Here is a 24,564-nt window from a genome sequence, read left to right as displayed (position 1 = left end):
TTAGTTAAACAAGAAGCTTAAATAATTCTTGTCTTTCAAAAACACACATGGCAATAACAGTCCTCCCTCTCTCATATTTTTGAGAAATTAGTACTTCCCAGTGAAATTGCTTCACTGACACAAGATTCCTCCAGGACCAACAACACTCTGGAAGATCTTTTGTGTTCCATGGCTCAACTAGACAAAGTAAAATTTAAATCCTTGTAAATATATACCTGGCAGCAATAACTAAATTACACCTGCCACTGCAAATTCTGCATCTAAATTAATTCCAACTTTTGGAACAAATGCAACAGGTGAAGTCCAGGCACCTGGAAATAGGTGAGATAGCCACAGAGCTTTCTCCTCGAGTTGGTCTGGGCAAGGGCTGAAGTAAGAGCTGTCCTTAAACCTGTACGCATGTCTTGAGGATGTGCAGAATTTACACAGTCTGTCCTCAACACACAGTTTCTTTTCATTCAGCTTCAGGAGAAACATGTATATGCATTGCAGAAAGATATTTGGTTGTCTGAGCCACAACCAGTATTGTGTGTGTACTATGAACATCCTATTCTTACTCTGAAGTCTTATCCCATAATTACTGTACTCCCTGAAAAGAATGGGAGGAAAAAGAGCAAAAAATTATAAGTCCACTGTGTGGCACTAAGGACTGAAGTGGGGAATGAAAGTGTAATGTCTCTGCAGACAACATCAAATGATTTGGGAAATATTCTTTAAGTGTAAGCAACTGCTTCTGAGCATGATTTATTTGTGGTTGTCCTTTTGGGATTTTTATCAATAATGTGAATTAATTTCCACAGTGAAATGAAGATAATCTCTTTCCTACAGTCCACCCCAAGATGAATCAGACCGCGATCTGTTGTGCTGGTAAGCTTTATTGTTTGCTGTGTCTATACAATTTTTCAGGATTCAAATGGATAAGGCAGTGTACAGAGAATATTAGGCTTGCATTGTGAAGTTCCTCCATCATAAAACTTCAGATTAAGCAGCTGGGCTTCAGGGCAATATTCATGGTGTGCACGTGCGAGCATGGCATTCGCACAGCGAGGCGGAGGGGATGTAGAGTTGCACCATGGTCCCATTGGGACAGCGCAGTGGGATCGTCACCGTGGTGGTCTGAGTGGCTGTACAGCAGCTGCAGTGGTCTTCCCACTGTCCTGTATGAGCAGAGTACCTGGTGGTGCTTCTGCACTTGCCCTAAGTGGAAAAAGAAGAGAGCTGAAGTTTGAACAGAACCTCATGATACTCAGAATCCTGGTTCCTTCCTTCAAAATATCCATGGGTGACTTTGTCCGGCTTCCATGCTCTGCTGAAAACATGAACTCAGAAACAGGTGCCTGGGTCCAGAATGCAGGGTGCTGCACAAAGAGTAACTTCTTATGAGCATAATCAGAGCAAAGGAGAGGTGAAGAAACTGCTCACACACACAAAAGAGCCCGGAATTTAAAATCTTATAGGGAATGTCCAGAGCTATGGTGTTGGCTTCTGAGTAAATGTGGTTATCATGCATTCAGAAAGTGCTTTAGCCCAAATGCTGCAACCCACACACCCACTGTTGTCCTGCTGGTGCTATTATTTCTTGTTCTGCTTGTCTGGCCACTTAACTAAATTAGACCAAGCTGTCAGTGCCTGTAGCTATAAGCCTTCATGATGTCAAAATAAGTAGCCTCACATAACACTCTCTCAGAGTCCATTTCCTTTGGTGGCTTTGTGCTCTTATTTCCCAGTCTAATTAAATTAAAATACCTTACCATTATCAGGGACGACTTTAGAAAAAATGTACTTAATATTGTTTATTCCCAATGTAAAATCTGGACTTCTGCAGGAGAAAAATCAATACTTATGACTTTATGGCTAAGGACCATTTACTTTGTAGACAGGACAAGAGTTTAAGAATTATTAGTTATGCCATAACTTGGATTGCATACAAGGGTGATTAAAATCCTTGTATGGGGCTTCGTTATCTTGGAAAAAGCAGAGATGGGAACACCCAGAAGGGAAGTTATGCTCCTGTCTTAAAAGGAAATTGCCATATAAGGTGTAAGCAGTGATGGGCTAGAAATTAAACTTTTAATCTGATTTGGAGGATACAAGACATGTAGAACACAAGAGCTTGGTGCCAAGGCTAACTGAGGAATCCCGGAGGTTTTAAGGCATACAAGTCAAATCTTGGCACTTGGGTTTAAAGGTCTTTTAAAATGCCATTTATCTAAATACTTATTTAAATTCCCCTAATCAACCTAGAGGCTCAGTGCTTAACTACATACTCAGAACTGAAAACAAGCTTCACAAATGTGAAGATAAATATTCCTCTTTTTAAGTAGAAAGTCCTAACAGAGCTACTTCAGAGTCATTAATTTCTGATGGAAGCAAGAGAGTGGGATGAACAAAGCCTTTGTGTCTAACATGTGCCATTTTTCATGCTGGTTTGACAAGGGAAAATTCAGCATCAGCAAATTACTTCAGGAAATAAGTGCCAGTGAGGTTAACACTAAGCTAATCAATGAGAAACTGATGCTCCACTTACTGAAGTGAAACCATGGTGGAAGAAATGGTTTCATTTAGGGAAAGAAAAAGGGGGTTGATTTTTGTTATTTACCTCACAATGAGAAATGGGCACCTCCTTTTCAGCCACACATCCATTGATATTCCCATACTGCAGTCTGGTACTTACTGGATGGCATTCCACCTCCACACCTACCAAGTAAAAAAAAAAAAAAGAAAAAAAAAAAAAAAGAAAAATATAAAAAGTGTTTGACACTGCTGGCAATTGCTTGTTATAACTTATATCCCTTTACTCCTGAAATTGTTGTCAGTGAAATGTTCTTCCTGGTAAAATCTCTAACTGGGTGTGTCTCAGAGTAATTCATGCAGAGCTGTGTGACTATTTCACACTACAGCCCTAAAATTCCACTAGAGAAGGGTTTCCCTCATGTTTATTTTCAATTGACTGCTTTGTTCCAAAGTCACCTTGGCCATCGAACACCAGCCTCTCCCCTGGTCTTAAACAATTCTCCTAATTGGTTACTGGTTACTGGGACTCTGTTCCCCCCCCTTTCAAAGAGAATCTCATCATTAATATGCTCAAATATAAACTAAGCCAGAACATTTTCTCCTGAACACTTGCATGTTTTGGTCCTGCATCTAAAGACTTGTGAAGGAGTCAATGCTTTTTTCAGTGGGTATTTTGTGCATAGACAACAGCAGCTCTGTGTAGTGTTACTGTAGTATTATGTCGCTGTGAAGACAGACGCCTACTCATACCCATTTCTAACTAACCAACGAAATTTCTGTTTAACAGACTGATTTTTTAGTACTACCCCAGAACACTTCAGAAAGTTTAAGGAATTCAGCAGGGCAACTGCACAACTAAGTACATACACAAAGGGAAGAGAAAGGTATCCATCTTCCTACCAGCAAACACAACTTTCCGTCAGCACGTTGGTACCAAATTGACTCTGTGTCTTGCTAAAACCTTAAATTTCATTAAAAAAAAATACAGCTCATGTCTGGTTCCAGGGCTGAACTGCCCTTTCTCTTTTAATGATTTCATCACTCCTTTATAAAAATTGTCCACCTGAAAGTTGGACAAGTTGTGCTCACACACTTGAAAAGCACAAAAAAAAAGAAGTCATCAGCCTCACACAGACCCATTCTGTTTTTGATCCTGACTTATCAACTTGTTTTCTAGTTACTTTACCTCTGTTATTTACTTTTTTTGTTGACTGCGCCTCCTCTGCAAAGCTAGTGCTTGTAACTTAACAAGACATGTGAGATTGAGATCAACAGAGAAAAGAGATGCAACTTCTTTGTTAAGTGGGAAAATAAAAATCTCATGAGAAAATAGGAGCTGTTCCCTTGTGTGCTCCCACAAACCTAAAAGCTGGAACAATGCCCTCAGACACGCTAAAAAAAAGTCCAGTTGTGAAGGCATAACATAGGAAGGGAAACTGACTCCTCAACCAGCTCCTTTGCCCAAGGACTTGTTGGACTCTGCTGAGCCAAAGGCATCAGCCTGGACTTCAGGGAACGAGTTCTTTGGCCAATTCTTTATGGCACAGAGACATCTGAAAGACAGACTCTCTCAAGACGCTGGAAAATAATGTAATCCATGTCCATGAGAAACTGAGAACTGAGCTACATCCAGGCAAAACACCATTGGGAAGAAGGATCTGAAGGGTCCATTCAGTATGGGAGGTTTTAGGCAGGCAGCACATCACTTAGATCAGCTTGCCTTTGCAGCTGCAGGGAGGTATTGCTTTTAAATGATTCTGTTAAATAAATCTATGCATTGATCTCTGCTCATTTGGAACTAGTTTCTCCTAAATTACAGTGATTGGCACTAGCTGCCCACCACCCTGTCTTTTAAATCTCAAAATCTGTTTTTGTTAATAAATAATTTTGAGTATTCCTTACTTGTAGCCTGGTAGATTAAAGCTCCTTTAACCAAATTACCTCTTTGATCCATTTGATGACAGTCTCTCAATAGCTTTCTGACTTCTATCTCTCAAGCCAGAGTTCAGTGATTATCCAGACAGGTAAAGGCTGCAAACTCTCAGTCAGGCTGTTCCATAGGAATGCATTTCCCCCACTATTTTCCCCCACTATGTTATCAAAAAACATTACTGCCACCAGGGTTGGGCTTTTTTGATTAATTAATTTAAAGTTGATCTTTTATTCATTAAGTGTTTTCCTCACATATTCAGCAGTATCAGGTTATGTGACTTGACAAGCTGTCTGTGCAGGACTATTCCTGTTATCACCAGATGAACAATAAAATAAAACATTCATAATTAACATCTGCATGAAATATGGAGAGTATCTATTTCATTCTAAGCACTTGGGAATACTGTCAAAACACGTGTTCTAGATGACAAAACATGACAGACAGCAGCATGTCAGAGGGTGGGCTTCTTTGATGGTTTATTATAACCACATTGCTAAGCTCTGGTTCATTACCCTGCATATTATGGAAAATGTAGGTACTTACACACTCTGTCTTTTCCATACAAGATTTCTGGATTATTTACTTACACGTGTCACAGCAAGTGTTGCCAATTTTTGCTATTCTGCCCTAAAATTATAAAAAAAAAGAAAACTCAGATGTTGACATAAGTGATACACTTCGGATCTGCTGGAAGAAGATGTATAAAGCAGGATACTAGGCAAAAAAAAAACCAAACTGAATTTCTATATTATACAAAATCATAAATCTACATTAATAATTTTCTCTTTATCAACTTTAAGATTTTGAACTTGTGATGATATTTGCTGGTCGCTAACTGGAAGTAATTGACTTATTAGCACATTCAACACCTGGAAATATTGCTCTCACCTGCTATTAGGAGCTTTCTAAAATAAAGACATTAAATACAAATAAATTCCTGAAAACCAGAAGGATACAACCAGTAGCATTCAGCTTTCATTCTGTTTAAGAAATATCACATCTGTCAAGTAAATTTTAAAAGCCATAAAACTTTATGTTTTGTTTCATTACTATCATCCAGAATAAATTCTCAGAAATATATGTATAGTGCAAATTATTGAAAAACTATAGTAAAAGGCAAAATGAAGAAATATTTACACTGCAGGGTGATGCCATTGTTGCACTCAACCCCTGAGCTTACATGCAAAAGTTTGGAGACTTTGTTAATTAAAAACCCTAAAATTTTGATCTGCAACAAGATGAAAATCACTAATTTTATAGCTGAAATAGTTCTGTTTGTGGGGGATCGGAGAAGAATAAATGCAGTTTGTGAAGTTCTGTTTAAAAAGTAAACTATTTTTCACTGATTTTCCATTAACATCACTTGAATATGATAATAACCCAAAGCCCATAATGTAACGCAGCATTCTTTTCTAAATCTTTGTTTATACAACAAAACCATGTATTACAATTACACAAGTGAGAAATGCCCTGTAGAAGTTTTATTTTTCCCACATTATACGTAAATTCTCCATTTGTTTCATGTGTATGAGCAGACTGGTTTGACCACAAGCTTTACTAAAGGTTCCCTGCTTCCTGCCATGCCCAAGAAAATTGGAGCAGGTGGATATAAACACCTGTAAGATGTGTAAAACCTGACAGATAAGCAAAGCAGGGCCCCATGTGCTACACTCACACCTCACTCTGCTCCTCAGTGTCTAATTAACCTCAAATCACAAGAAAGATGGATGAGTACTTTGTGCAGGGCTTTTTATCCTGCTACACAACTGCAGTTGTGGAAGTTTGATCTTTCTACGGCAGTGTGAAAATTCCTTTCCCTAACGTTATATAATGGCAGAGAAAAAATACCATAGCATTTCATATGCATATTTCTCAGTTTGTGTCATCGTCCACACAGTTTTGCTCTGGATCTCAAACTGAGAACATTGTTAGAAGAACCACTTGCAAATGTTTGATACTTCGAATATTCAGCTTCATATTCATAATAGAATTAGGGTAAGCAGTCAACACAGTCCCACAAAAAAAACAGCTTATATTTTCAAACAGAGAAAACCTACATCTTTCTGAATTTCAAAGTTCAAATTCAGTTTAGCCAAGGTGTTGAGAGAGGGTTGGGGTTTCCCAGCCCAGCACACAGAAGGTACCAGAAACATGGCAGAGTCCATTAGGAAATCTGGGAAGAGGACCTGTTTCACTACTTACTCCTTCAGCCAAGCATCTTTTGGCATCAAATGGAGGACAGCCAGTGATTCTCCTTTCCCAGATAAATTCCCCTCTCTCATTTACTCTGCAGGAGTGACTGTCACAGCCATCCTGAAGGGATGCGTTTGCCTGGAAATATTGAAGGGCTGTTAGCTTTACACAGAAACAACAGAGACAGGAAATTTTCAGGATATTACTTTGCTCATGTCTCAATTAAAGTACCATGGTGGTGACAGTTATAAAACATAGAAATCTTTGCCTATCCACAAACTTGTTTTATTCTGTTTAATTCCATGGCCATATTGATCATAGCTCTGCCCAGACTGCGAAAACCTGACTTTTTCAGCTCTTAACAGGGAAGAAATTTCCATTAACTTAGGAAAAAGCCTTCTCTAAGTGAGAGATCTGGGGGTCTGGCCTATGATCTGTCTTTCAAAGAGATATAGATACAATTATTTACCTTCTGGAAGAGTTGGAAACTTCTTTAGAAAACATATATACTACCATACCCCCATCCCCCCACCAAATCATTTAGTTTGAAATAAACCCTTAAGAGCAAGTCCAGCTGTTAACCTCCCACTGCCAACCAAGTCCACCAGAAAACCACATCTCTAAGATCCACATCCACACATTTTTAAAATCCCTCCAGGGCTGGTGACTCAACGACTGCCCTGGGCAGCTTGTGCCAAAGCTGGACAATCCTTCCAGCGGAAAAAAAATCCAATCTAAACCTCCCCTGGTGCAACTTGAGGCTGTTTCCTCTTGTTCTGTCCCTTGTTCCCTGAGAGTGGAGCCTGACCCTGAGAGTGGAGCCTGACCCCCCCCGGCTGTCAGGGAGTTGTGCAGAGCCAGAAAGTCCCCCCGAGCCTCCTTTTCTCAAGGCTGAGCTCCTCCCAGCTGCTCCTGGTGCTCCAGACCCTTCCCCAGCTTCGTGGCTCTTCCCATACTCTCCCCATTTAAGATTTTTCATACGAATGGAATAAAAGAAAAATTTAGATCCTGTCTCTGGTGACAGAGGATGGGGTTTAACCAGAAAAATATCCACTCCTGTTTAAGAACATATCCTGCACTGCCAGGTTGGAGGTGGCTCTGGGCAACCTGCTCTACTGGAAGGTGTCCCTGCCCATGGTAGGGCATTGAGACAAGCTTATCTTTGAGGTCCCTTCCAATCCAATCCATTCTATCATTCTGTGCTGGAGAAGTTTCTCAAAATTCACATTCTTAATTTAACTATTTCGCATCTTAAATGAGGGTTTTCATTTCCTCTGTTTGAGGTCATATTCCAGTTGAAGTTCTGTGGTAACATTCCTGAATCTAGAATGCCCCTCTAGGATTTTGCACTGGGGTATGAAGTCACCCATTTTTTATTTACGAACAAATTAACTTCCTTGATAAATTATTCTAAGATACAAAAAACACTGGTAATACCACGTTACCTAATCAAAAACATGATGATACATTTGATTTATATTTGATGATACATTTACATTTAAATAAAAAATAAATAAAATAAAGAGTGCTTAAAACTTACCTGAAGATATTGAACCCTTCCATCTCTCAGCCTGATGCTACATGAAGTTGGCACACATTTTCCACAGCAAGAGCCAGGGATTTCCTGCCTTCTGTAGTTCTAGAAGGTGAAGGACATTTTTCTGGATTTATTTTGTTTTAAGCATGCATCCTGTATTCATTTTAAGAAGCTTTTTTTAAAAAAATAAGATTCAGAGGACAAAATGACAGCCAGGAAAATGCTTCTAAGTAAAACCAATGGATTCTATACAAGTGCAACATGGAAAAGCAGTTGGAAGTGCTGAAACTGGAGAGAAAAGGGCAAAGTATCCAGTAAGCATTAGGCAGGAAAAGGGCAGAATAAGGAAAAAGGAGAGCAAGAAAGAAAAGGAGAATAATGGAGCCTCACAAACAGCACTGAAGGGAAAATCAGTGGCAGGAAAAAGAGCATGGGAGAATGAGCAGCACTAAGTGGAGAGGCAGAAAGGTATAGAGTGAATAATGATAAGGAAGAAAATCAAACCAAGCAGAAAGCAACTGAGCTAACACATGAAGTATCCCACAGTAACGTCCCCAGCTGCTCCAGATAACCAACAGCTGCTTATGATGACATGAACATTTTTAAAAAAATAAACACTTTCTGGTTCAGTTAAGGCATGCATGTTATCCATATGGTTTTTATTGAAGAGATTTTGGGGAGGGAGAGTTACTATTAAATCATTGGGGGAAAACATAGTTTATTGTTACTTAGGCGAACTTTCCCTACTAGCAAAAATATAAGCACCTAAAGCAGGTCATAAAATGACCCAAAAAATGACCCTCCTGAGCAGAATATGCTGGAGTTGGCTGCACTTCAATTGCCAGTGCTTTTCCTTACACAACTTCAGCATCCAGGAGAACGCAGGTGTTCCTGAGAGAATTGGTACTCTTAACCCATTTGTACTCTTAAATTTTATCCATTAGCAAGGAATTGCTTTTAATCTAGGTATAACATGAAGTCAAAGGCTTTGAGACAGGAAAGATCCTGTGAATTGTGTGAATCCCACTGGCCTTTAGGGAGATGAAGACATTCTGTATCTTATTTGATTTTTTTTCCCCTCAAGCTCCACAAATTCATTACAATGGCTAGGAAGGGATATATACTCCTAGACCTGCAACTTCCCTCGTGTAGCTTTCATAGTTCAAGTTCACAGTCCTTAATAAGCCCAACTGAAAATGGCCCTTTCTTCAGGGTTTTCTGCCTAGTCTGTACTTTCGTGTTACATGGGGAAAAGGAACTGGTTAAGTAATGTGTGGGTGGTGAAAGAAGCAGAAGAGGAATGTTCCCCCCCCAACCTTTTTTTTTATCATGTATTATAATGATTCCTCTACCATTAATTTCTACAGCTGGATCCTTGCATTAAGCAGCAAGAATGGATGCTCGTGTATCTTTGTGTGAGAACATACACATGCACACATGTCTCTGGCCACAAATTCAATCTGGTGTATCTGTTTGGGTTTTCTTTCATGGATCTGCCAGGTTATATTTTGAGAAAGATGCTCAGCACTGAGCTTGGCCATTTGTTTTCCCTTCAAAAGCCTATGTCTATAATCAAACCTTACAGAAGGGGTGATATTAGGGTCTAGAACCACAAACGGTATTCCAGATTGTCCTCTTTGTCAGAGGCTATATCCACACCACCAAATAAAAGGGATCAAAGCCAGTTTGATGGCCTAATGGGCAAGTGGAACACTTATGAATTATCTGAGCTGCATTCTCCACATAAAACTGGCTGGCCTTGTGTTGCCCTAACCACTGACCTGTCCCTGGACATCATTTGGAAGTCATATCATCATTTTTCTACTCACAACAGGCCTGCTGGGACACTGTTGACAATTCTTCAAGAAAAAGAGTTGCAGGAAATAATTTGAGTCTGCAGTTTTGCTCTATTTTTTTATTGGTAGAGATTCTCTCTACAGAAACTTAACTACATTTCCAGTCCTTTCCAGTTCTACTTCAGGATGGGAGATTGGACTCATCAAAAACTCTGCCCCTCTCTGTTCCAAGGACCCTATCAGTGTATGCCCCTTCTGGACATCAGCCAGAAATCCCACATGATCATGTTAGAGATGTGGATTTTGGGTGCCAGGGCCACCACTTGCACACACACTGGGTTTGGCTGGGGCCATTGTGCTCCATCCACTATCCAGGGAAAGGATGAAGAAGAGGAAGAGGCATATAAGTTTTGGGGTTTTTTTCTGTGAAACTTAGCTTCTGGTCTGTGCTCTTTGGACACAGGGCAATCAAACCAGCCTCTGCACCTCACTTAGATCTCCTTCTACTTGAGGTATTGGTGCTAAGAGAAAAAACTACAGAACTGAGCAGAGCTAATCAGGCAATCCTGTCACACTGTTGGTCAGTAGAGCAGAAATGGAAGATATATCTCTCCAGCTTTCTCAGCCAAAGTCATTCCTTGCAGGTGAGGGCATCAAAGCAGCAGCAAAGACTTCAAAAACCAGTGGTAACTGATGGGGACCATCACTTCAAATCACCAAAGGAAAGGGCTGAGAACCAAACAAATGCTACTGAGCCCAGCTTTTAGACAATTTGGAAAATTGTCATAGGAAAGGCCTGAAGCATGGAGATCTGCCTGAGCTGCCAGTCCCTGGAGGGACAGGTAACACTGTAGGAAAGAGGACTCAGCAGTTCGTCTTGCAAATGATTTGCCAAACCTTATATTGCCCTAAGGGTAAGTAATCTAAAATAAACAATAAAATATGCCTGTGGAGCTGAGTACCATCTAAAGTTATCTTTGCTACCCTGAGGATTTAGATCAGATTTAATGCATATCATCTACTTCATGGAAAGAACACAGAGCAAGACTTCTCAGAAGAACCTGAAGAAAGGCCAAAGGCCCCAGAGCTGTACCAGGCATAAAGTGGTGTGTACAGTGAAGAACATAACTCTCATCAGACACATTCCTAGCAGAACCCCCAGGCTGCTCCCACTCACCACTGGGCAGGCCTGGCAGTTGAGTTTGGTGCACCTCAGGGTGTACTTCCGAGGTGCTGACTGGAAGCACTCACACGTTGTGCACTGATCCACCATCAGGCGCCTCCCGTGCTGAAACATCAGAATCAGTTTGTCAGTGACCATCTCACCAGCAAAATCCAGGCAAACAAGTGATTTCAGGTTAAATCTCTTTCATTAAATCTTGTACTGTAGTTCTTTGCTAGAGAAACAAGAAACCCATGCCGCCAAGTTTCCAGAGACCTTGATATTTTTCATCTCTAATTCCAGAACAAGCAGCATGAGGCTTCCTTTTTTTAGGAAGCCCTTTAGAAGTCCTTAATCTGAGAAATGTCATTGGCATTTCTTTGTTGCTTAAATATCTAGCAAGCAAGAAAGGGATTCTTGAAAGTTATGAGGAAGATTTTTTTTTACTCTGTCTACATGGTTGCCAAGAGTTTTTTGAGTGCAATGAATTTATTTTACAACAAGTTTTTATTCTAGAGCCATGACAACCCACAGATTATGGGCAGAAATTATATTGTTTTTGTAACAATTCTGCATGGAATCTCTAAAGGACTAAAAGCTTAAAATTAAGAAAATACAAAATTTTAAAAAGCAGAATTAGTGATTGAAGAACTCCACTTTGTCCATAGTTACAAGCAAATCAGGCTGAACACGATTCAAATGCCCTGAGCTCTTGCCCAGCACCTTGTTTTCTGGATCCCATCACCTTTTCAAAGGAAGCAAAAATGACATTTAAAATGCAGAGCAAAAATGCCAAACCATTAAGAAACAAAAGTATCTGGAGTCAGTAATTGGTTACCCTACACTGAAAGGAATCCTAAGACAAACTCTTTCTTCCTCCCAGGTGCAAAGGCCTTCATTTCAACCTCAAAATAACAAACCACAAAGGTTGAAAGGACAAAGTGGGAGTAGCCTACTCAAGATTTGCACAAACTTCTAAAAACTAATAAAGAAGGAAAATAAATTAGGTAAATAGACAATTTTGCTAGATTATGAAAGGTTTGAATTGTGCTTCAGATACTAGTGGAATGCCACCATTGATTTCACTTGGTACTGTGCATATCCTCAGATTCCATTTTGAATTGTCAAATGCTCAGGAAACAAGTGGATCAAAAAACAAATAGCTGGCCAGAGTAACAGTGTAAAAGCAATGCATTTATAGGTAGTTTCTACTGTGAAGTAGAAATGTTCTGAGCACAGAATTTTAACTACATTCTTATTCTGCGCCCCAGGACAACAGAGGTGCTCAGGTCTCTATAACCAGTAACAACGACTCTCTCCTGAGGTCTAGAAAAAAGATCCTCTACATAAAACATGATGAAAGAGGAAATACCAAGGGGGAGATTCCTGTCTTTTAACAGCTTAGCTTGAGACCTGAACATGGGATTCCTCAGCTTTCCAGGTTTAACCTTTTGTAGTGACTATCATTAATCTGGAGGGTTAAAAAACCTCAACGGAGGCAGGTATGGGGATACACTCAAAATTTTGCTCCTGGAGAGGGAGGGCGTGATGATTTTGCCTGGGGTACAATTTCCTTCCCAGTGGCTGGAATGGGGCTGTGGTTTGGATTTGTGCTGCACACAGGGTTGATAATACAGAATGCTGTTATTGCTGAGCAGGGATTGCACAGAGCCAAAGCCTTTTCTGCTTTTCCTACTGCCAGACTGCAGAGGAGACTGGGGGTGCCTCAGAGGTTGGGAGGAGACAGAGCCAGGACAGGTGACCCCAGCTGACCAAAGGGATATACCAGACCTTATGGCATCAGGATCAGAATATACAATGGGGAAAAGAAGGAGCACCATTCTGCTTGTCTGGGAAGGCTGAACACCTGCCCAACCATGGCAAGTAGTAAATTAATTCCTTTATTTGCTTGGCTTGCACAGCTTTTACTTTTACCCTCTTTATCCCAACCCAGAAGTTTTCTCACTTTTACCCTTCCCATTCTCTCCTCGATCCTGCTGGTGGGGAGGGAGTGAGTGGCTGCTGGCTGGGGTTACACCACAACAGATGGAGAGCAAATATCTTATGAAAATTCATATTTCTTGTTTGATCTCAACACTGGAAAGCAGTCAGACACCAGAGTGACAGTTCTAGTGCAAACCGCATGACATTCTTTATCAGAGAACGCCTCAGTGGCTCTAGGCTACAACATCATAAAGAAAAGGTCTACAAAGCCACAACTGATGTCACTGATATCCTCATGGATTCTTCTAATAGTTCTAACATTCCAATTAAACACAAAATAGATAACTCACATGATTATCACTCTGAGAGGCAGGAACATAGGGATTTACTAGACATGAGTTGAAATTAAATCTTCACACACAAGTGCCTTGAGCTTTTGGGGGAAGATCTAGCCCTGATCCCAGATTTGCTTAGCATGACAGAACTGAACAAAATAATGGATTGATACAGATTTTTCCCTTTATATAGCACACCTATCATGTGCTTTCTTGGCTACCTTGGAACGAAATGTCAACACCAAAATAACCCAGAGCCACCAAAATAACCTGCATAAAGCTCAAATCTGCTCAGATCACCTTCAAAAATGCCAGTCAGTAAAAGCCTGAGAAAACAGATGAGAGATACAGATAATCCTTTTGGTAAATACAGCCACCTGCTTGGAAACTTGCAGTTAAAACCCACAGCATTGTTAAGAACAGCAGAGTAGATACAGTACACCAAATTACTGGAATATCATATTGATAACCAAATACATTATAAAAATGTGAAGGGATTAAGGACACGACTAGTCAATCACCAGAAATGCAGTAAAATCTCAAAACTTGGAACTATTCAGGGAAGGAGTTAATGAAAGAAAGTTTTCCCTTGACATAAAATGAAACTTGAAGCTTATTCTTAAAGGACCCAACATAAAAGGTTTGAAATCCAGGAAGTATAAACTTCTGTGGACACCACATCTTCCTTCCTGACCAGGACTCTGGAACCAGTCACCGAAGCAGAGAATAGTACAAAACAAAGCTGTGGTGACACCAGGTGCTCAAAATATTTCAGACAGGCAGCTAATTAACTTATAGTAAGTCATTAAATGAAGCTAGTTTAAGAAATTTGAGGATTGTTTTTTCAATATTGCAGAAGCTGAGACGTTTTATTTTGAAGTTTTCAAAACACAGACACTTCTCATTTTGGTTTCAATGTGACATTTTGTTTCAAAATTTCCTTATGTTTAATTTTAAATTATTTGTAAATATTTTCAAATGCTTGAAGAAAGAAAAAGTACTTTACTTGACAGATCAGGTGAACATTTTTTTGGAGGAGAAAAAAATTAGTTGGTCATGGCAGAACAGCACACAAGTGGAAACACCTTTGGTTTGCAATATATACATATATGGAATATATAATCCTGTATAAGAGAAAGTGGCAAGAGCTGCTAATAACTGTCCTGCTTGACATTCCCTACTAATATTGTCTTTATAGGATGCTAACTAGTTCTGACAACATACAAAAGAGGAAAGAAGTAGAGGGATCAAAGAGAAAGTAGATTATTCCAGAATTTATCACTTTTAAAACCAGTGTTCTGACAAGAAAGCTTTTCTTTTCTGACAAGAAAAACAAGAATTTTTCCTTTGATTTAATTCTACAGGGAAGTCATCTCTACACAGAATGATGGATGTTTGATGACATGGCTTTAGCTCTAAAAAACTTATAAACTTATGCCTTTGGACTATACAAAAAAAAATCCAAACCACAAGAAATAGATAGAGAAAGGTTCTCTCTGCCACACCACTAAAATATAAATATAAATGTTGAGTACATTTACTTTTAAATAAATGAAAAAGGAAGGCACGTGTTGACAAAGCAGGAATGAGTAGGTTAAAGTTAGGTTAAATGACTAAAGAGAACCTGTTTCCCTGGGGGATGGTGAGAATATTTAGAGCTCTTTGACACCAGAGGTGCTGCCAGAATATGGATTTAGGGAAACAATGGACAATTGACAGAGCTTTCCAAAGATAAATTCGGCATAAATGAGATCAGATGCTTAACATCATTCCCACTACCGCAGGCTGGGTTAAACATGTCTTAATCTATCTATTAAATACGCAGTGGAGAAAAAATTTCCTCACAGGGCATATCAGCAGGGATCTTGAAAGAGAAAAGAGGTCAAACAGGGAGGAAGCTCAAGAACAGGAAGCTTTCCTGTTCTTGCTAATAGCCAAGGAGGGATACCTCTCCTTCCACACAGGTGGAGGAAGTCTCCATCCTTGCTTTAATATGCCTTATCCTCTAAGCAGAATATGGGAAGGTTTTGCTTCCCCAAAGTGGGCAAGGATCGCTAGGGAGATTAACCCTCATAGAGAGTTTCCTGTGTGTTTGGTACTCTGCAAACCACTACAAAATGCAGATTATCACAGTTTTTAAGCACTCTTTTCAAGCATCCTTCAAGAAAAGGAAACTTTGCTATCCCCATTTTGCAGAGATGTTCATTGTCATATAGGAAGACCCTGGCAGAGTCAGGAGCTGGACATAGACATACTGAGCCCCCTGGCACTGCTTTTACTCCAAGGTCTTCCTTGCAGAGATTCTATCTGGAAAAAAAAGCTGCCCTGTATTCTGTGTGTGACTATTCTGACAAGTGTGTGTCTTTCAAAAGCTCATTCATATATTTAAATATCTAGCCATCTCAAAAGGTAAAAGGAATTTGTGTCTTACCCCAATAACAGTGCCATTCAATGGACAACCATTCAGGGGCACTGAAAAAGAACAAAGTATTCCTCTTAGCATTACCATTATAATGACAATTCCAAGATTTAATCAACCACAGCTATGCTCTTTTGACTCAGTACAGTTCCAGCTTGAAGAAATTTGTATGCAGTTTCACTGTAAAGAGGCATAACTGAGCCCTCTTACATTACACACTGACAGGCAACAACTTGTCAGAGCTATACTTGATGCTACATAAAATTATCTCTGGCTGAGCTCTTTTTGAACAAGTACATGGCAGAACATAATAAACTTTCCCCTCCAGTTCAAGCCTCACACTTTCAGAAGATGAACTCCAATTTTCTGTAACTTAGAGAGCATATATCCTTCCCTCCTCCTACTGTTCCCTCCTCACCCTGTGGTTGCACACATGCGTGTCAACTAAACACCACTGTGAGTCTTCCCAGATTGAGGCCAATTAACCAAACGTTTAGCTTTAGACTTTTGAGTCAAGACTATGTTAGGAGTTACAGAATCATAGGCTTGGCTTGGAAAGGACCTTAAAGATCATCCAGTCCCAACCCCCTGCCATGAGCAGGGACACCTTCCACTAGCCCAGGTTGCTCAGAGCCCCATCCAACCTGGCCTTGGACACTTCCAGGGATGGGGCAGCCACAGCTTCTCTGGCAACCTGTGTCAGGGCCTCACCACTCTCACAGGGAAGAATTTCTTCCTAATATCCAAGCTAAACTTGCTCTCTGTCAGTGTGAAGCCATTCCCCCTTGTCCTGTCACTCCAGGCCCTTGTCAATAGTCTCTCTCCATCTTTCCTGTGGGCTCCCTTCAAGCACTGGAAGGCAGAATCTCCCCCTCCCCTTTTGTCCACAGGGCTTTGGATGCAGCAGCAGGTACTTCTGTACTCAGTGTCTGAATTACACGGGAGCCCTTCAAAGTGGGGCTATGCTTCCAGAACACACACTTTTTAAATTGTTGTTGAGAACCAGATAGTCACCCCATGAAAGAATTCATGCTGGAGTGATCCCATTTGCCATGCCCCAAACATTACCACATCTGCAGGAAGGACAACAGTCGATCACTTCGTCACAACGCAGCTCAGTTCCCTCTGGACAGTCTGGCACATCCATTTGGGAGCAAGAAACATTCTTCTGCTGCACAAAAACCTCATTGTTCACCCGGACACACTCGTTGACAATGCAGTGGTTCCAGGGGGATCGCCACTCCGTTCCAACCTGAGGGGAAGTTGAGAGTGGATTAAACACAATCAGCCCTCGGATAGAGGGATATTTGTGCCCCTGGACAGTGGGAAGGCCACCCCAGACAGATGCTGGCTTGCCAAAAGCACATTTACTACATCAGGAACAGTGTCACTCAACAGGTCTCCACAAACCCTTTCCGCGACAATCAGTTTATAAAGTATGCTGAGTTTGTAGAGAATAAGAATTAGAGAAGTATCCTTCAAAAGGGACAGGTCAAATAACATGTGAAGAAGGAAAAGCACTCCTAACTGGAGTTAAATCTGCTTTTATTCCCTGGTGACCAGCTGCACTGCACTGCACTGCAGCTGAGCAGCCCCTTTTTCTGCTGCAATCTGCTGCAAATCTGCTCTGCTAAGCCCAAAGGAGGCTTTAGCAACAGGCTCTGGACCTGAAACTTGCAAATGCAGAAAAGACGAGATCCTGTTGATAGATCTCTTATTATCATCACCCACAGACCAGACGAAGCAGGAACTTCAAGTGCTGTTTTTGGGAACAGACAGGGAACAGCAGCCAGGAGGAAGATGCTGCCACAGTTCAGTGCTGGGAGAAACTCTCACTGCTTTTTAGTTTAATTCCTTCACTGATACAACTCTGAAAACACTTTAGGAACAGCAAAACTCAAGATTAGATCCCCAACTGCAGTCAAACATCTTTGCTCAGAAAGTTTGGAAACACATTCTTCTAGGGGGTTAAATGCTTAATTCTTCACTAATGACAGAAGAGTTACAAGAGGACATAGCACGGAAAAGACTGCAGAGTATAATTATTAATGTGGTAGGACAAAAAAAAAGTCAGTGAGAGACAGTGGGACACAAAAATAGGCCTTCCAAAGGCTTGTTTGATGAAGCAGAGAAGCATAGTGATCCACATTAAGAAATCCTCATGCTAAAACAAGGAAAAAGGCAGGTTGCAAAACAGCACTTTAACAAGATTCTTTCTTTAAGACAGCAGCAGATTGTAATACAAATTAACTGGGATAATTTAAACAAATAGCTGACAGCTGGGGAGGCATTATACCCAATGAACATTCTTTCAAGCTACCATGGCTGAAATTAGTGATTGCACACAAAATATCTGGCCCAGACAAGGGTGGGGAGGATTCGCACATGGGAATTGACTGCGTAGGTCACAAGCATACCCAAAACATTGTCTCTCAGTGCTGCTTGATGTGTAGAAGAAAAAGCTGATATCATCTTCATCTCCTTCCATGGAACACAAAATAACTCCAGGGGGCTTTTGTGAGGAGGGAAAGTGTCCATCCCACTGGCACCTCACCTCATGCAAAGGAGGATCTTCATCACCCCGAGGCCAAAAGTGCAGCTCCTCACAGGCAGTTTTCTGACATCTCCCACAGCACTCCCCTTCTGGCACAATGTACTTGTAGCCCTGGGGGAGGAAAGAAAATAAAAGAACTTCCTTATCCAGGAAGAGGAGGCAAACAAGAACATCAATCCCAGCATTTTCTTTTAGGATCGATGTTTAATGTTAGCAACCTTTTATGAAAAGGAGAGTTTGAAAAAGGACAGATAGAATTATGAGGGGGTTTAAATATTTTTTTTTAAAACCCTTTTTCATATAGAAGTATTTTACAAAGGCAAATTAAAGGTAAAAATTGCTCTTGTGGCATCTTGGAGGTTAACCAGCACTCGCAACTGCCCTTCCCATTCCAGAAAATTCAAGGGTATGATTCAGTCTGAGCACACTCAGACATCTGTGTTTAAGCAGAGAGAGGATGCAGGTTTCTTAGACATGTAATCCAGGGACTGGTTTTGACTGATCATTTTATCTTTTCTTTATAGAATCATTTACATTAAAAAAACCCTTTAAGACCAAGTTGAACCATTAACCCAACACTGTCAAGTCCAACACAGTTACAGGCAACAGTTTACCTGCAAAAGGCATTTGAAAAAAATTCTACAAAGATAACAAAATGAAACTACTATGCAACACTAGAGATTATGTATCTCATCAAAGTCTAACACCTACTTATGGAAAACTAATTAAGAAGCATGAAAATTTAACAGTAGGCCCTCTGTTACTAAAGAAAAATCTTATAAATCCAGCAAAATAGGTCAAAAAAAACCCGACCCACAGAAACAACAGGAATCCCAATTCTCACTTTTAATATATATTAATTTCCAAAAGCAAGCAGCAAAATACTGAAACAGTAAAATATCTAAGTGCAAGAAAGCAAAAAGCTTTAATCTAATTAGAAATAAAATATTCTATATGTAATAGCCAGGCAGTGTCCAAGGGGCAAAACATAACTCTGATCTCAGCACAGAGTTCAAGGAGAGATGTACTGTCACATAATATTGTTCATTGAAAAATGCCTGTAAAATATAAGCATAATTTTATTTTGGTCAAACTGAATTACTGAGGGATTCCCAACTGCTCCCTCCCTTCATGAACAATCCCTGATTTGCAACCTGAAGCACATTAGCAAACCTTGATAATCAATGGTCTTTGATATGGAAGTTTATTTCATATAACATCATAAAATGTGATGCCAGACATTGATCCAGCTTTGTGAGAGAAGTTGTGCTGTTGAGCAATTTGGTTTTACATTACTTTTATCTGCTAAATACATGTCTGAAGCATCTGAAGTATCAGATGCCTCTTTCTGCATGGCAAACACAAGAGAAGTAAAAATCCAAGAGCTAATACATGTTATGGAGTTGGGGTTTTTTTGGTTTTTTTTTTTTTCTTTTCCTTTTTTTTTTTTCGTGTAACAAGACTTAAAAAACTCCAAGATGACACTGTCAAAAATGATACAGCATAACTTTAACACCTGGCAATGAAATTAATAACCAGGAGCAGCAGAGAGTCTAAATATCATCCTAATAATGATTCATGATTGAAGTAAGTATTTGATATCAATAAAACTTTTAATGCCATCTAATCTGAACTGAAAAATAATTTTAAGGTCATTTCAAACTGGATGACAGCACCACTGACGTCCTTGATATGTATATCCACTGAATCAGGAGTAAGCAAAGGAAAAAAATCTGAGGTATCCAGGTAGTCTATCAATAACAATTTTGGTTGTACAGCCTTGATAACCATTAAAGGAGCTGAAGAAATGACAAATTCCCATAAAGAACTGGCATTGTTTCCACCAAGTCTTTTTATGTGTTTTTAACCAGATTTTTTTGATGCTGCAATGTCAAGGACCTGTAGCTCTGCATTGATGAGATTTTATTGGAATAAAAAATTATTGATAAATTATTGCTGTGAGCTGAAACACAGCTAGATACTTTAAACCTAATATTTCATTAAAATTGCCATAATATAGAAAAGTCTTTTCTACACAAGGAAACTGAAGGGATTGTATTGCAACAGGTAAATCTGCCACATCTATTCTCATGGTTTTTCCTGCATTTGGCATCCTCAAACTTACTCATCAAACTCTGCACTTGATTTGCTGGTTTTTTCCTAGTGGATTAGGGGTTTTTGGTTGGTCCTAGAGAATGATGCAGTATTTAAGATCCAACAGGATCATCGAGTCCTGCTCCTGGCCCTGCACAGGACACCCCAACAAGCCCACCATGTCCCAACACTTCTTGAGCTCTTCCAGGCTTTGGGCCATGACCATTCCCTGGGGACGGTGTCAGTGCCCGACCAGCCTCTTGGAGATGAACTTTTTCCTAATATCTGGCTTAAATCACATTTCTCTACCAACTCTTTGTACCAATTATCTGTCTATTCCTGTTTGACCATCTAAGTCAATATAACAAAGTGGCTCACACTTCCTTTGCAGGCTTCCAAAAGGAAACCACAGGGTTTTATAGGATTTAGCAGATGTCTGAGCACAATAAAGGTCCCAGCATGAAGCGTTATTACTGCTACAATAGGCAGAGCTTAGCAATAGACAGAGCTGAAATGGGAACTTCAGAAAGTGAACTTGAGCTAGAACAGACATCTGCAATTGAACTTCAGACATCATGAACACTTATTGTGCAAGTGGTGTAAGTGACATACACTTCAGGATACAGTTTTTCTTCTATCAAAACATAAAATAAATTTGTCACTGATTTTCTTGGCAGCAGGATGCAATCCTAAAACAATTACCCTAAAATGAAGTCAATAATGCCCAGACTCATGCTCTTAGGCTCTGCTCCCAAGATAATCCATTGCTACAACACCTATTTTTCTAATTTTCTCTGGTTACTTTCTAAACAAGAAGGCTTAAAAGGGATCATTGCAGGTCCCCACCAGGGCTCTGCTGGGCAATGCATTGGTTTATGTGTTACCTACCTGAGAGCAGAACGTGTCACATTCTTTGTCATGACACTCTGTCATCTGAAGTCCTGTAACATCATCCCTCAGACTGCTGCAAGAGCATTCCCTGCATCCATCTTCCCAGGTTGTCCCAACAGGATAGACTATATTGTTGTGCACACACACCTATTAAATGCAATAGTTCATACATAAAAGAGCACACTGCTGCTGTCAGGGTACACTGTTGGTTCCAAAGGGCTGCATTTTAAGGTGTGACATCAATCATAAATTCTATGGAGTATTTTTAATCCCTTAGAAATGCTACAGGTCTTAAAATTGTGGTCAGCCTGTTGAGGAAACAAAAATAAGTACAAATAAAGCTACTGTTTTACAGAAAATAAATTGGAGAGTTTTATCTGCAGTCAGTGGAGTTGCCCAGGGTCTCAGTTTCCCTGTAAGTATAATGTGACAATATTTAGGGATAATAAACAGTAAGTCCTCTAGAAGGAGCCTTGAAGACAAAATTTCTTCCAGCTAAACCATCTGATCTGAAGAGATCCTACTTGGAGCTAAAAGCTTTCATCCTCTTGTATCATCTGGCCACCACAGCTACCCCTAAAAAGCAGAGCCATCCCTTATATTGAACTTCCTATTAATAAAATTACAGCTTGGTATTAAAGAGAGAACATTTATTTTTATAGCTAGAGCAAGTAAGTCTCAGAGACATAAAATGAATTATGAAAGGTCATGAACTACTTAGAAATGGACAATAAAAGGTAGATGTCCTGTTCTGCAAGATAAGGTAACCCTATGTTCAGGTTTAATGAAAAAATTACATTGCCCTGCAACATCTTCCCTAAGCAACTTTATCTTAAAGGTTAACATAATGTAACAACTTAATAAAAGGTTGGCAAAATAAGAAAAATATACCCCGGTGAAGCTTTTGCAGAATAATATTTTGGCAAAAACTTAAAAATGGTGATATAGTTCTTAAAAAACACAACACCTTCTGTGACTGTGGTCACAAGGGTTTTCAGGGTGAAGAAGAGACGAGAATGTTGACTCCATGATCAGAAGGCTTGATTTATTATTTTATGATATATGTTACATTAGACTATACTAAAAAGCAATAGAAAGGAAAAAGTTTCTTGAGAAGCTAGCTAAGCTAAGAATAGAAAAGAATGAATAACAAAGATCTGTGTCTCAGACAGAGCAAGAGCCAGCTCTGCCATGAGTGGTCAGGAAATCCAAACACCCACAGGAGACCAATCACAGGGTCTACCTGTTGCATTCCACAGCAGCAGATAACCATTGTTTACTTTGGTTGCTGTAACTGCAGCTTCTCACAAGGAAAAATCCTAAGAAAGGATTTTTCATGAAAGATGTCTGCGACACACCTTCTCAGACGGAGACAAAGGTAATCAATGAGCCCAAGGAAGTTTAGATCTAAGGTGTACCAAATATGTCAACAAATTTAGTATGGGATTGGAAGAATATATAGTAATGGTAGTGGTCCCAAAGTATGTGTATGTGTTACCTGAAAACAAAAATCACCTCAGAAATTCCTGATGTTTGAGTAACCTTTAAGTTTCAAATGGTTTTTAATATTATCTCAAAGTTACAAAAATTGACTGGTTATGTCAAAATAAATTACTGTAATAAAAGCAACAGTATGAAGTAATAGTGTGTTTCTTTCAGGCACTTGTAAATGAAAAATGCCCTGGCATCATTTTCCAGCAGTCTCATTGGGGGTTTACTCATATCTAGCTGTCTGCCTGCTTGCTCTGGTACTGCCACTCCCTGTGGAAAAGACATTTCACTTCCCTTACCTGGTCTGGAATGCAGGTGGTTGACACACAGCCACAGTCATTGGTGAGAGACTGGGAGAGATACCCCAGAGGGCAGCTCACTGTGGAGTTCCTACAGCTGCAGGTACACTCATATTTGTCACAGCACTCGGTCTTGACAACAGTCAGCATCCGGTGTGATGGGCAGGAAAGGCTTGAGGTGGAGCTGCACATTTCCCTGTTGCAGGCTGGCAGAAAAAGGTGGGCACCATGTCAAGCTCATAAATTTTCAGAGTGCTGCCAGTGAACAGAACAGTTCACTGGCAGCAAGGCATTAATCAGGATCTCAAACTGTTATAAACATGTTTAAAGCCTGAGGAGTAACACAGATATAAAAGGCTCTGGTTTGGGAACTCAGAAAAGTTTCTGCCCTGCCAAAAAAATTCTTGTGCCATTAACAAACAAGAAGATTTATAAAATAAGCACCAGGGTCAGAGAACACATGCCCAAGAGTAAAGTTTTTCTCTTGTCCTTAATTTGAAAGTGTACTCCAAGTGCCAGCAATATACTTCTGCCAAGTCTGGGAAATCGTTACACATCCATTGGCACCAAAATTAAACCTTTCAGAGGGGGGAAAAAATAATGCCTAAAGGAAGTCGTCAGTGTTGCTCAAATGCAGTGTTCCAGAGTCACTCCCTGCTAGGAAAAATTATCTTACCACACGTGTAATTTGGTCTGCATTCTCCAGGGTTAGTCAGGGCAAGCTGCAGGCCAAACTCACAAACAGGGGCAGGAGGCAAATCACAGGAAACCAGGTCACAAACTAAGAGCAGAATTTTAGAGAGCAGTTAAAACCATGTCTACTTAGTCCCTGAGAAAACACACACACAGACACATGCACATCCCCATTAAACTCACACTCAATTGCTGTCTTAAAATATGAAGTATATTAAAGTTCAACAGGTCAGAGTTTGTTTTCAAAATAGCTCAGAGAAGTGTTCAAGCTCTGGCTAGGCGGATTAAGGTTTCTAATGTTATATTTAATGGGCAAATATAGATGATGCAAAAATAAATGCTTAAGAAAAAACCATTCTAATGTCATTTAGACAAAAAAAAAATTTGCTCCATTCGCTTCCTCATCTACTACAGAAAGAGATACAAAGTTGGAAGTGAATGGAGACTCATATCCTTAGGAGCTGTTTGGTTTTTCACATGGATGATTGTACAACAATTCAGTGGTATCAAAAGTGAAGCACTGAATAATTTTATTTTTTTTTAAAGGGACTGTATACCTTAGAAATATCTGGAAAAAGTACAGACCAAGAAGATTCCAAAAGTGTACAAGAACCTACCACACTCGTACTCAGGACAGCACTGGCCAGGGCCCCTGCGCAGGCGAGCGACTTCACATGGACCACACTGGACAGCTGGAGAAAACATCCAT

At 40.0% G+C, this 24,564-nt stretch overlaps 1 protein-coding gene across 1 annotated transcript in view; it reads right to left on the bottom strand.

Moving 5' to 3' along the window:
* Positions 1–857: 857 nt before the first annotated feature.
* VWF (von Willebrand factor) overlaps positions 858–24,564 on the bottom strand; it is a 118,378-nt gene continuing 94,671 nt past the window's right edge. Inside the window, exons 40-52 of the mRNA XM_071418037.1 lie at positions 24,473–24,547; positions 23,839–23,943; positions 23,163–23,368; positions 21,370–21,519; positions 18,388–18,498; positions 16,902–17,085; positions 15,846–15,886; positions 11,151–11,261; positions 8,181–8,279; positions 6,650–6,778; positions 5,035–5,074; positions 2,600–2,697; positions 858–1,197 (exon numbers count right to left, since the gene is read on the bottom strand). Of these exons, the coding sequence (XP_071274138.1) occupies positions 1,009–1,197; positions 2,600–2,697; positions 5,035–5,074; positions 6,650–6,778; positions 8,181–8,279; positions 11,151–11,261; positions 15,846–15,886; positions 16,902–17,085; positions 18,388–18,498; positions 21,370–21,519; positions 23,163–23,368; positions 23,839–23,943; positions 24,473–24,547 (1,538 nt within the window). The 3' untranslated portion in view covers positions 858–1,008. The remainder of the gene's footprint in view (positions 1,198–2,599; positions 2,698–5,034; positions 5,075–6,649; positions 6,779–8,180; positions 8,280–11,150; positions 11,262–15,845; positions 15,887–16,901; positions 17,086–18,387; positions 18,499–21,369; positions 21,520–23,162; positions 23,369–23,838; positions 23,944–24,472; positions 24,548–24,564) is intronic.

This window comes from Agelaius tricolor, unplaced genomic scaffold, assembly GCF_023055355.1.
Source record: "Agelaius tricolor isolate 1412-34295 unplaced genomic scaffold, bAgeTri1.0.p SCAF_74, whole genome shotgun sequence".
Taxonomy (NCBI): Eukaryota; Metazoa; Chordata; class Aves; order Passeriformes; family Icteridae; genus Agelaius; species Agelaius tricolor.
This window is presented reverse-complemented; position numbering and strand designations above follow the sequence as displayed.